This window comes from Cucumis sativus, chromosome 3 (genome assembly GCF_000004075.3).
Source record: "Cucumis sativus cultivar 9930 chromosome 3, Cucumber_9930_V3, whole genome shotgun sequence".
Classification (NCBI taxonomy): Eukaryota; Viridiplantae; Streptophyta; class Magnoliopsida; order Cucurbitales; family Cucurbitaceae; genus Cucumis; species Cucumis sativus.
In genome coordinates this window covers 19,580,127-19,594,312 of record NC_026657.2, presented here as the reverse complement: position 1 = coordinate 19,594,312, position 14,186 = coordinate 19,580,127, and the positions used below count along the sequence as shown (strand labels likewise).

Below are 14,186 nucleotides of genomic sequence, written 5' to 3'. Positions count from 1 at the left end.
CAAGAGGAATTGACACGTCCCACCCCAAAGTCACTTCAATGCATAACTCCCATGAGGTAAACGTTATACGTCTAGTAAGCGGAGATAAAAACAACCAACAATTTTAAACACGGAATACAAACATGCACTACAAGAATTTGAGGTTATCCTATATTTATGATGACAAATGGAGTACACAGCAACAAGAATACTCCTGATAGATTCACCTGTGTGGATGTGGAAGTGAGGGTCGCTTCCTATGGAATTTTAGGCAAATTCTCTATACTATCCACTAAACTAGGATATACATGCAAGACCTTAAAGTACGACCATTTAGAACTTCACTCAAATAATGTTGTGTGTGCAATGTTGTTAGAGGCAAATTTTTTTACAATATTTTAAATCATTGTCACTACGTAAAGGTTCAAATTGTAAGAGACCTTTGCTTAAGCACAATATTACCCAGATGGATACTATTCAATGAAAATGTTTTAGAAAAATTTTCAAGTGGAAGACTGGTGAGTAAAGTTTTTTCAAGTGAGGGATTGTTGATGAAAAATTATTTAAATAAAATATATTATTATTTTATTCAAAATTGAATTCCCACGCTACTTAGAAAAAGCAAAGTGGAAGCTCCCTTACATACCCATACTTTGAGTTGTGGGTTGGGACCCAAAGGGGTACCCAAGTTTTAGCAAGTGCGAGGAGATAGACAGATGTGGCTTTGTCAATATCTCCATACATGCATGCCGCCATCTGTCTGATCGGGTGGGCGAACAAGGTGTGGTGAAGTAAATAATGATAGACTTATATTTTTGCCAAAATTAATCTTGAACTGTTTTTCTTAATTAATTTTGTGAATCGAACCGTTTTTTACTGTTAAACTGTTACATAAGTTTTTTACCGTTGAACCGTTAACAAAGTTAGATTTTGTCCACTAAATATATCACAATTCTTTTCTCATTTGAGATCACCAAATCAAAAAATAAAAACTATTCTCTCACTTTCTATTTTGTTTTTTCTTTTTAATTTCGAGCAAGTATCCATTAGAGTGTTGGTTCTGTGTTCGGTTTTGGTGTAGCTTCAATCGACGAACAGAGGCTGTTTTATCTCGAGGACGACGGGGCAATTTCACAACTATTTACATACCAAGTAGAACTGCAAAATTTTCTAAAGGAAGTGAGATTCGCAACTCAACCATACCAGTAACAAGTTTCTATTTTGTAGATTTATTCTTTTGAGGTACAACTTCATCGAAGTGTTTCAACATTATTTGTCATAGACTGAATAGAATAAGATATACATCGAGTAATATTCATCAATAAAGTAATAGATGTCTATCTAAATCCATAACTAATAGAAAGCATTAATTTCTCTATATTTATAAAATATTTTCACCAATTTTTTTACATTTACCATAGTTTACTTTGCTTCCTATATATATATTCCTCACATTTGAATATGGTTATCCGTGCATTCATGTTTTGCTTTTTCTATTAATTAGTCGACGCAGTATAATAGCTTGTTAACCTTTTATTTGGAACCTAACTAATAGGTTATTGAGCTTTAAAAATATTTAAAAAATATCACAATTTGTTCGTGATAGATCATAATAAACTAGAATTGACTACTATATGCGTCTACCATGATATAGGTATATGACACAGTTAATAGTAATCTACCACAATCCACGTAGAAAAACTGAGACGATATTTTACTATAATTTATAAATATTTTAGTTCATTTTGTTATATTTGAAAATAATCTTTTTAAAACTTAATCGAATAGGGTAAAGAGTGATATTTGGCACAAATTAAGAATATTCCTCAGCCTTGGTGCACACACAACATTTTCTTTTATGTTGATTTTTCTTCAAAATAAACAACATGAGGCCTACTACATATCCTTTTCCAATATTAAAACAATACAAAAGGCAAATCCAACTAGTAAACGAGGAATAATGATTACTTAAAAGAGAAGCTCCATCCAAATTGGCATCTCATATAAACAAAATAAACAACTTAATTAATAATTTTATTGCTTCAATCATCAACTTAATAAACACATACCACACATTATTATTAATTATTTTTGTTGCGTTTTGGATGATATATATTGTCAATCAAATTTTATTCTTAAATATATAATTTATATATGATGGTTACAATTACTTGCAATCAAAGTAAGGTTATGATTATGTGTTAATTCAGATAAAGTTATTGTAGACTAAATATTGGTTAAATATTAGAAAATGATAAGGTTACACAAATGACACTATATAAAAAAGAAAATAAGAAGCCACCAAAAAGAAATGAATTATTGTTAACTTTAGGCCAAAAAATAAAAAGAAGAAGGAAAAAAGAAAAAAGAAAAAAGAAAAAGAAATGTAATTGATATTGTTTTATATCCGCCAGCCACTCTATAGCCTCTATTGTTGAACTTCAATCCCATCTCATCATAGTTTATAAAATTCAACGTCAAAATGTCAAAATTGCTTCATTTTGTGACAATAAATCGTGTACTTAAATTATTACATATAAATCCTTTTTAGGTTTACACACACATCCATACTTGACCCACTTTTTTTTATATATATTGTTTGTTTATATTTATTAAATGTTTAAGCTTAGTTGAGTAATTAAGGCTAATAATATTTTCTACCAAGCAAGATAGCTTTTTAGGTTCAAATTAATCTCCCTGTATAATATCATTTCTTAGTAAGTTAGAATATTGAAATGAAGAATGAAGAACTCATAATACATACAAACTTTTTAGTTGTTATTAACCTCAAAATTGGTAGTATTTGTATGTGAGTTGTATTATTTTGGTCGAATAAACATCATTTTGTAGTGAAAATTTAGGATTATTTAATTAAAAGAAAAGGTTAATATATTGACACAGTTAAATTAATTGATTGGGTGGTTAAGGAAAAAGAATTAAATTGATTGTAATGAATTGATATAAGGTATTACCTCTTTTTAATTATTTTGTTGGAGAAAAAAAGAGAAACTTTTGGGTGTTAATTATATGGATTGCATTAATGTATTGGTGGTAATAAGATTAATTAAGGTAAGGTGTTGAAAAAGTTAGTAATTCAAAATTTATATGTTTGATTGGGTGTTTTAAAGTCTAAGATTTGAAAGACTTTGGTCAGAGAATTAATTCAATAATTTTATTGCAAAACAGCTATTTACTTGGAAAAATGTGAAAGGCTCTCCATATTCACCTTTTATTTTATTTTTTCTTTCTTGCTTCCACATCTACATTTACCCACCATTTTAAAAACCATACTCAGTTTTCAAATATGGCTATGTTTTTAGTAAGACCACCAAGTTTTTATGAAACAGAGATCTCATACTCAAGCCAACGTAGACAGCACCATTCCTTTCAAAACAAAATAATAATAATAATAAGATATACTTTTTGAACTATGTATGGAAAAAATTATAGAAAAAACATTGTCAACTTTTATTTTTCTTTTTTCTCTTATTTTGTTTGACAATAGCAATGTCAATTTAAGTATTACATACCTGTCATCCTACAATATTGAACTATCAAAATATTTTGTGAAAAGTATATCAATGAAAACAATGTTTATATATAGAGAGAGATTTTATGTGTAGAGTAAATAAAAGTGAGTGGAAAATGAGTGTAAGTGATGATTGATTAAAGAAAGTAAACATAAAAAGGTATTAGTTAAAAGAGAGTAGGTTGAAACTTTGGAAGAGATCTCAATATCAAATTGCTTTTATTCTAAACGTTAACCTTTTTTTTTTTTTTAACTAAACTAATTATTGTTAGTGACCGACGGGTGCAGTGAGGAATAATACTAATATCATTTTTATTTAATATATATATAATTTTTTTAACTAGTAAAATTATTTTTCAAAAGTTTTTCTTTGACGCGTTGACAGGTGAATGCGTTGAAGTGAGGCAATGAGTTGTGATTGCGTTGAGATTTTCAATGCGTTGAGGCATTATGCTTTGACCATGACTATTGAGGTGTTATCAAACCTATCGTTATATAATGTTCTCTTCATCTCATTTTCGATCCAACTCCGATTGAATTTTTTGAGTATTTTATACTGGAGACCATGTGGCAAATAAAAAAGTGTTTGCACTCTGAGCAAAGCTCAAAATATAATATCCTAAAGAAAGTGTAATCTGCAACTCGATCGTCATCTAATAAGTTTCTATTTTGGAGTTAGGAGTTCAGTTTAGACATTCACCAACCAGATAATTGTTGAGCTCCAAGGGTCTTTTGATCTAGGTGTCATCCAAACATCCATTCATCTAATTATTGCTGTTAGTACCTACTTCATTGCATTATCCAGTTCTACCTTCACCAACAAGGTGCATGAATGATGGTCTGGTGCGAGGGATAAATGAAGTGAAGGGAGGGGGATCGACTTGTAGAGAAAGGGAGAAATGAAATGATAGGGAATGGTTGATGGGGTGTCCGAGAATAAGAATGACAGGGGTTAGGAAGACTGGCGAAGGTGGGGTGTGTTTGAGTGCTTCGAGTTCTAATGCGTGAAAAATTCTCTTGTTAGTGCTAAGGTGTTGCACCCTAGCACCACGACACCATCATAGTTTTAGTAAATATTGCTTATTATAACTTAAATTAATTTTTAGCATGTTTTCTAATTATAGATTAGAGAAAGAAAAACTTACGTAGTTTGACGCCTTTGAATCTAAAAGAATAAAAACTTCAAATTGGGACATCACCCATCGAAGACCTTCCTATTCTCTGGGATGAAATTGGTTTTGGGAACCAATTGGAATGAGAAAAAGTTTAGAGGGAAACTATTTTTATGCTGAGAGCAAATACATTGACTTAATTAATTTTGAATAATAAAAACTATTTTCCTTTTGCATATTTATAACTCTTTTTCCTTGAGGGAGTACGAGAGAATCATGAGATTCTATTAATTTTAAAATTATTAAATTAATAAAAATTTCAAATCTACTAATTAATTAATTAATCAATAATTAATTAAATCATATTAAATCAATATTTTATTTAAATCATATTTAATAAATATATATCTGATATCTTATAGTTTTAAATTACTTTAATTAAATAAAATTAAACTATTTATTAATTCTCCAATTAATTAATAGCTAAATTAAATATCTTATATTTAACTTATATTAAATTTGAATCATATTAAAATATAAATCTCTCTCATAATCAATAATTTTAATATAAATCCAATTTACGTTAAATTAATATTTGAACTCATTCAAATATTTTATCTCTCATAAATTAATTTTGAATCATATCCAAAATTAAATTTATAAAATAAAATTTGATTAAAATGTAATTTTATATTATAATGTATGGTGCTACATTAAAACAATATAAATAATGTTGGTTTTTGAACATTTCAAATTATATCAAGACATACTTATCATAATACTTCTCAAAATGTAACTTTGAACATTTCAAATTACCACCAATATGAATAAATCTCATTACCTTTTACGAGCGGGAAAGGGAACCTAATGAATTATGAGAAGCTACAATAATATGAGATTAATTGGCTAAACTCATTAACCACATTACTCAATATTCGTTAACCGTGTGTACATTCCACTAAAGACTCACAGTTGAACTCTTCTCACTATAGATATATTTCTGTGTCCATGGATATAGACCAATAACAACAAGTTGGTCCTTCACGAGTGTTCGTAACACCAATTGGGTCAAATTACCATTTTACCTCTAAGTTATTTCATATCCTTAAATACTAATCCCCCTTTAATAAACAACATGTTTATGGTCCAACCAATAAACAGAAACCCCTCTCACGAGGGGGTATAAGACCATTTGTTCAAGTTTCAAATACACCATTTAAGGGAACACTCATTTACTTACCCTAAAGTTACAAATGAGTGAATTCCAACTTGTGTAATTATGTTCCCAACTCCCCACTCGATCTTGTTCCCAACTTTCCACTCGAGTTGACAATCTAGCCACTCTCACGCATATAAATCAAAAGACATATCCTCGTGATCAGAAGTTCATAATACACTCAGGATTAAGACTAAGTTACCTAGGTCATTCTAATGAAATAAAAACCTAACTAGTTAACGAAGTTACATCTAGTGGTTACTATTGCGTGACCTGATCTTATGCCAACTTATTGCATAAGATATTCTCACTCGCATGTTACCTACACGATCGAACATGTTGGATCATTGTGTTTGTATCAATTATAAAGTGATTCATATCCATAGTGTTATCAGGATAAGGTACCAAACCTTATCCTTATACTATAGACCCTTTAAGCTTATCTCAAACATTGATCCCTGTATATTTCTATATACTGTTCTAGACTCATCAAACAACTTAGAGCGTTAGTTTATTGGATTTGGGTTATTAAGAGAAAGCTAATAATATAAATTATAATAATACCACTTTATTAATAATGGTCAACATATTATATTTACAATCTACAAGTTTTAGAACATAAATCTGAATAAGGTGTTCTAATATAATTTCTTAACTCTTACCCTCTGCATTTATTTTATGCAATCTAATTTTATCAACAACTAACAATGTCACGCCCCATCCCAAAACTCTAACTCCTAACTTGACCCAGAAAGAGGGTCGGGGGTTGACAAGCATTGCTATAATTTGATAACACTTTTCCAAACAACTTAACCTGACTCAACCAATAGTCACAACACTAATAATGCATGCTTAAAAAAGACACATGTGCTAAATGCTTTGCTAAGACACACTTGTGATTAAGGCATGCTTCTCTCAAATTCATATATGCCACATATGACTACTTTTCAGAGATCTATATGACTAAATATGGCTAGACGGGCTATGTCTAGAAGAAACCACTTATGCATCTTATACTATTTTGTGATTAAGGATGGTTACTTCTCAGTAACCACTATCCACACATTCTCTCCTTTAAGGATCCAAATGTTAGAAACACAATCGAGGAGAGGTAAAGTTCCTTTTCACTCATAATAATTAAATTCTAGCTACTTTCTCTCTCAATTAGTTAGCAACTTATGCTGGCCAAGAATTCACAAAAGTACAATTAACACGTCAAAATGTATAAGCAACTATTCTTATCATTTTTTATTACCTACTCAAACAATTGATAACACGTTAACTTATAAAAGAAGAGATATAATGGATTGAACGACTATATTTATGTAAAAATATGTTGCATACTCTCAAGGTAGCTTGCTCAAGCTCTCTCTCTCTCTCTATACAAACTTTCATTGGTCTATTCGGGCCTCCTTCTCTTGGTGGAGACGAAGTATCTCAGTGCTGTTCTATGGCCCCCTGAGGTCACATCGTTCCAATTAGCATTCTTGTCTTCTTGTGAGTTTTCCTTGCTTGATGTTTTGGTTCTTTGTCTGAAGTTGTTAATAGCCAAGTGAGACCCATTGCATAGCCCTTGCGTGAGATATGATGTATGAGTTGTTCATTTCTTCCTTTCCCACCTGTGTTGCGTTTAAACATGATAACAACATAAAACAGGAACGACATTTATGTAAGCTGTATTTCTAAATACTTATACGTTTAAAACATAATTCATGCGTTCTGATCATCTCCGTTTGCATTTTACCCTCATTATTCTAATATAATAGGCTACAATAACAATCATTCTGGCACGTTATCAAGTGTCTCAGTCGCTTCTTACTGGCCTAGGGCATACATCTTTCCTTTATGTCGTGGTTTGCCTACAACTCTTTTGTGCTTGACATCACTTGTTCCTTCTCTAATTGTTGTGACCTTTGGTTGAATAACAATTTATGACTGTACTTGTGAATTCGTTTGTCCTTCAAACTTCAATTGAGGACAGTCCTTTCTAAAATACCCAGATTGCTTGCACTAGAAGCAAAAATCCACTTCAACTAGACGTTGTCCGCAATTATACTTCCACAGTTATTGCACAATTGTTTCCTTGTCGTGCTAGCTATAGATTCTTATCCTGACTGTGAAACTATAGCTAATTTTGCTAGTTGACTAAAGCTTCTTTGTCCTTGTCTTGAATAAGTACTTCTTGTGCTTACCGTAGAACAAGTATTGAAGTTCTTCCTTCCTGATGTTCCACAAACAAATTTTTTTACTCCCGCCTTTGATGTTTATTAATAGAAGTGTCTTGTCTTTGCTCCTCCTCAGGTTCATCCTCCTCCAGACTCTCTTCAACTCGTAAAGTTGTAATAATCAACTGAGAAAAGTTCGTTCTTGCTGCTACAACTGTTACTAGGGTACAAATCTCCTTACTTAAACCCTTTTCAAACTTCCTACACCTTTCTTCTTCAGTTTCTATTATTGAACCAACATACTTCGACAATTCTATAAACATCCTTTCATAGTGTTCTACTGACATCGAACCTTGAACCAACTTCATAAATTCCTCTCGTTTCTTCTCATGATAAACCTTAGGATAATATTTTTCTTCAAAGATATATCTAACAGTTTTCGAATCCATGACATCTGTATCGCCTCGTCAAGCTTCGATGGATTTTCACCAATCCTCAGCTTCTTTTAGTAGCAAAAACGAAGCTAGCTTGACTTGTCTTTCCTCATGGCAGCCCATAACCCTGAGACACTTCTCTACCAAATTCAGCTACACCTCAGCATCTACAGAGTCCATTGGACCTTCATATATTGTTGCTCCTAAAGCTTTTAGCCGTTTTATTCCTTACTTCATCTCTAAATCCCTCGATGCAGACCCTAATGTTTCAATTATCTTTTGAGTAAAATTTTTCAGTATTCTTTCTTCTATCTTTGTTTGTACTTGTGGGTCACTTTGAAGGGATAAAAGCCCTTGGCAGTGGAAGATTTTACATAATCATTATTCAATTTAATTTGAGAATCTCAAAACAACAGTACATTGACAATATTTAGAATCAAGATTCTAAACAAAAATCTAAACACATTTTAAAATTAAAAGATACATAGAACTTACTCTTGTTGATATCCCTGAATCTATGATCCACCAAATTGGGAACACCACCTGTCAAAAACCTTTCTATCTTCTGGGATGAGATTGGTTTGTGGGAGTCGATTGGAATGAAAAAAAGTTTAAAGAAAAATTATTTTGCATAAAAGCAAAATCATTAGTTTCATTGATTGATTAAGAAAAACTATTTTTCTTCTGCATATTAACTCTCTTTTCTTCCTCGAGTAGGAAAAGAAGTAGGAGAGAATCATGAGATTCTATTCATTTAAAAAATATTAAATTAATAAAAATTTCAAATAAACTAATTAATTATAAATTAACAAAATAAATAATTAAATCATATCTAATTAATATTTTATTTAAATCATATTTAATTAATATTTCTCAAACATCTTATAGTTTGATATTAATTTAATTAAATAAAATTAAACTAAACTAATATCTTATATTTACCTTAAATTAAATTTGAATCATATTCAAATATAAATTTCTCTCGTAATTAATAATTTTAATATGAATTCAATTCACATTAATTGATAAGAGATAAAATATTTAAATGAGTTCAAATATTAACGTAAATTGGACTTTATAGGATGCATCCAACCTCTCAGTTTTTCACACTTATCGATTCAACCGCTTCCTACCTCACTACCTCAATCGTACACTTCCTATCATCCTCTTCTCCTTCCCAAGCTCCAAATCCTAACTTCTTCTTTCAATATTAGTCGTTCTCCACCTCAACTTTGAGAAAGGAGAGTGATCTATGGGTGAGGAAAAGAACAACGACAGTGTCACGAGAGGGAGAGAGAAAGAGAGATTTTTTTGGGTGTAGGAGTTTATTTTTATAATTTCACTTGAATGTAACGTAAAGAATCATTTACCATTTTGGACCCAACTTTTTGATCATCCATACAATTTTTACTATAATCTATCTCAACATTTGAAAATGATTTCTCTTTGGGTAACAAAGGGTATGAAAAAAGTGAATGCATTTGTGGAAAAAGAAAAGGGCACGTTTTAATTTGACTAAAAGAAAAAAAAAAAAGCTCTATTGGGATCACATCAATCAAACAGCCCCACAATACAAAAAGAAAAAGAAAGACTGCTCTTCAGTCGACATTTCCTCGAAGGATATATTGTATTATTATTATTATTACTTTGTAGGCTGGTTTTTTCTTCTTTCCCCTTTTATAAACAACAATCACAAGTGCGCCCTCTTTTTTGTACCCTTTTTTGTACCCATCTTCTTCCCACTTTCCTCTCTTTATTAATACATATATATATACACACACACCTCTTTTCTTTCATATATATAAATATATATATATATATATTTTAGCCTTCATCTTTCTTTTAGAGCTTTTACAATAACTCTCAATACGGAAATATACAAGATGGTGAGAGCTCCATGTTGTGAGAAAATGGGGCTGAAGAAAGGCCCTTGGACTCCTGAAGAAGATCAGACTCTCATCAATTATATTAACCTCTATGGCCATGGAAATTGGAGAGCCCTCCCTAAACAAGCTGGTAATTGTCATCATCTTATATCTTTTAACTTCTTCATCTTTACAAAATCATGCGCTTACCGATTGAGTGTTTAAGCTTTTAACAAGTCATTTGAAATAAAACTTAAAATTACGAGTAACGTTTCTTCTTTTATTCAAAATTTGAGGATTTTTTTTTGTTTTCTAAGAACGATATGAGTGAGGAAAGGAGAAGATTTTCCATTTATCTCAAAAGGATTACTAGGTCTCGAAAAACTTTACTTCTAACGATATGTTTTATTTTTCTTAAAATGGATTGAGAGTTTTTTCTCACAATATTTTATTGGGGTTTATCAGGTTTATTAAGGTGTGGAAAAAGTTGTAGACTTCGATGGACAAATTACCTAAGGCCAGACATTAAACGAGGAAATTTTACCGCAGAAGAAGAGGAAACCATTATTAATCTACATCAAATGCTTGGAAACAGGTTTTTGTTCCATCACTCTTTCTTCTTTTCTGATCTCCAAACCATTTATTATGTCCATCTTAACCTTTATAAATAAATATTTGAATGTATTGCGTCTACCTATCTTTGTTCAACCTATTTAGTGTCTAATAACAATTTGTCTCATGGAAATTTTCTTTCATATAATTGTTTAAAATATTTATGAGTAAAAATAAGTGGAACTATCCATAACGCATCCAATATTATTGTTCTAATATTGAAAAGCTTATCACAACAATTTCTTTTACTTAGTTATATATCAACAATCGAAAATAATATTCAGAATCTTTCCCTCCCTCAATTTTCTTGTGGGAGTGGCCAAAATATTCAATTATCTTCCCACATCAAAAGGTGTTCAAAGGGTTTAATTTGTTGTATTATAATTATATATTTTAAGCATATTTTCTTTATATTTGTAGAAAGGAATGAAATAGATAGATTCAAATTTATAGAAAATACATTTAAATATATCTAAAACATGCTTTTATATATACATCGATTGTTTATGTGACATGTCGGTACATCATGAGAGAATAAAAAAATTTAAACCAAGAAACATGAATCATTTATCATGTAGTCCTCCAAAATATATCTAGAGTTTTTATCACATAACAATTAAAAGTTTATATATTATTTTAAACTTTTGGAGATAAATTCGTAATACATAAAAACAATTTAAAACTGTTATGCACATTATTGTTTCATAATTTGTCAACTTATTACACTCACGTGACTCTGATTTCCTCGAAAAAGGCTGAAGGTTTTAACCATTTGCTAATTAATTAGTTATCCTTGTACTCGATCAGTGCATTGTCTTCTAATCCATTTTATGTCATCATGTGACACTAAGAAACAAAATTACCATATATTGAAATTAACAACCATGTTTTTCCAACCCATAATAAAAGTCTTATGCTTTTATTTGATGTAATCATGGCTTGTGCCCGAGTGTGTAGTACAACAAAGAACACATTTTTATATTATTTTTCTTAAAAGAAAAAAAAAACTAAAGTTTGTTTTTGGATTTTAGATGGTCCGCAATTGCAGCAAGGTTACCGGGAAGAACAGACAATGAGATTAAAAACGTATGGCACACCCATTTGAAGAAAAGACTAAGACAAAATTACGCCACTCCACAGCTCAGAAACTACCCCGTCATGAACGAAGAAGAATCCATAGCACAACAACCCTTCAAATATACAAACTATGGATCGATGCCGAGCTCTGCTTTGGCTTTTTCACCACCTCATTGCTCCAGCGAAAGCTCCTCCATCATCACGGCGGAGAATGGTGAGTCGTGGACGAATAATCTACCGGAGGCGGATGAGAATTTTTGGAGGGAAGTTTTGGGCAGCGACCAAATGGCAACGGTGGGAAACCAACAAGGATTTGAAGGTGAAACTAGTGAACGTCAACTTGGTAATCTTACAAATGAGCAGCCAACTCATGAGACTACGGATTTTTGGACAATATTTTTTCAAGAGGAGGGGATTTATCTGAGTTGAAAGATATGATATTATGAGGTTGATGAAGCTAATTAGTTTTTTTTTCTTTTGGGTGGGAAAAACTTAGTGGGTTATAATGACAATAGGCTACTTTTCTTTTCTTTTTTTCCATTTTTTTGACCTTTTAGGGGGAGAGATTGTATTCACCATTCCAAAAGTTGTCAAAATTTATGGGGTTTTACACATCACAACGTTTAGAAAGGAAAAATCAGAACAGAAAAAAAAAATCAGAAAAATAGAAACCAAAAAAAAGAAAAAAAAAAGTTTGAGAAAATTGAGCTAGGTTTGTTCTTCAAGTTGGTAATTTCTTAAATTATTAACATACCTTTAAGTTGGTCCCAAATAACATCAATGCTAAAAACAAAAAAAAGTCATCCACTGTACTTTCAAATTGAATTGATGGAACTTATACGTATTATATTTAATTACTTCATTCTATAACTGTTTACAAACTTTAATTTTGATTCATCTTATAAATGTCTATCTTAATTTTAAAAATGTACATTGATGTTCTTTGTTCGTGAAGTAGGTAGACAACAAAAAAGTTCGACTATCAATTTCAATGAGAATTATACTAACAATTGTAATATTGATATTCAAATTTATAAAGAACCCAAGACCTGTTGTCCACAAAATATATATAGGTGTCAGTTGAGCTGAGTTCATGTTCTACAATTCTACCACTTCTACACATTTTAAAAATGCTAAATTATAAACTTTCAATTCAACTCAATAAAGTTGAACACAATAACTAATTTAATTTGGATAAAGTCATTTATTTCAATCTAATTATAATTACAACACTTAAGTTTTAAAAAAATAATATTATATTATTGATATGTACAGACCCTAATAATTGAAAAAAAATAGTACAGCTTTAAGAATATTATTGATGAATATCGTGTTTTTTGAGCCCTTTAACGAGGGTCCGAATTTCGTGCTTCATGAAAAATAGTTTTTTTATTTTTTTTATGGTTCATGCACATGATCTTATACCTAAACCCATAACTATAAATTTTTTTCTTGATGGGCATATCATTTTTCTTTATGGATCTTGTCCATGATCTTTTTTTTATCTTTGTCCATCAAAAAACTCTAAACTCATCAAGAAAACTCTAAACCAATCAAGAAAACCAAAACAAATATATTAATTTTTTTTTCGATGATAGCTATTGCAAATCAAGAAAATTCATTATTTGATGTGTCTCGTCCATCAAGAAAACATATATATCTAACTCGATGGACATTGTCAGTCTACTAATATATAACTTTGATGTTTTGTCCATCGAGAAATAATTTTCTTGGCGCTTGTGGACCATCAACAAAACTAAGAGAACTTTGTCCATCACAAATTAAAAAATCTACATTTTTTTAACGTTTTTTTTGTACTTCTTTAATAAAACAAGGGAACTTTTTTTGATGTAGATGGCTGTTAGGATAAATATTGTATCAAGAAAATTATATTGTTTTTATAGTTGTTTGTGATTGATCATGAAGAAATCAAAATTTGAATATGTCACAACACATCCAATAAATTTATAGTAGTGTTATACAAATATTTTGTGGCAATTAGAAAAGTCTTGAAAGAATAATTTTTATTGTTAATTAGTTGAAGTTATTATTTATTGAATTTGATAAAATAATAATAATTTTCAAGAAAAAGTGGCCATGAGACATTGTTTCCAAAATTATTAAGAATTATTTTTTCACCTAATATTAGTTAGACATCAACAAACTTAAGATTTTTTTTTAGCATAAAAGCAAACTA

The 14,186-nt window shown here is 30.4% G+C and overlaps 1 protein-coding gene across 1 annotated transcript; it reads left to right on the top strand.

The window, feature by feature from the left end:
- Positions 1-10,249: 10,249 nt before the first annotated feature.
- On the top strand, positions 10,250-12,801 carry LOC101220946 (transcription factor MYB4). The gene is made up of 3 exons (XM_004151937.3): positions 10,250-10,451; positions 10,766-10,895; positions 11,944-12,801. Exons 1-3 carry the CDS (start codon positions 10,319-10,321, stop codon positions 12,416-12,418), a joined length of 738 nt encoding a protein of 245 aa, XP_004151985.1. The 5' UTR covers positions 10,250-10,318; the 3' UTR covers positions 12,419-12,801.
- Positions 12,802-14,186: the final 1,385 nt, after the last annotated feature.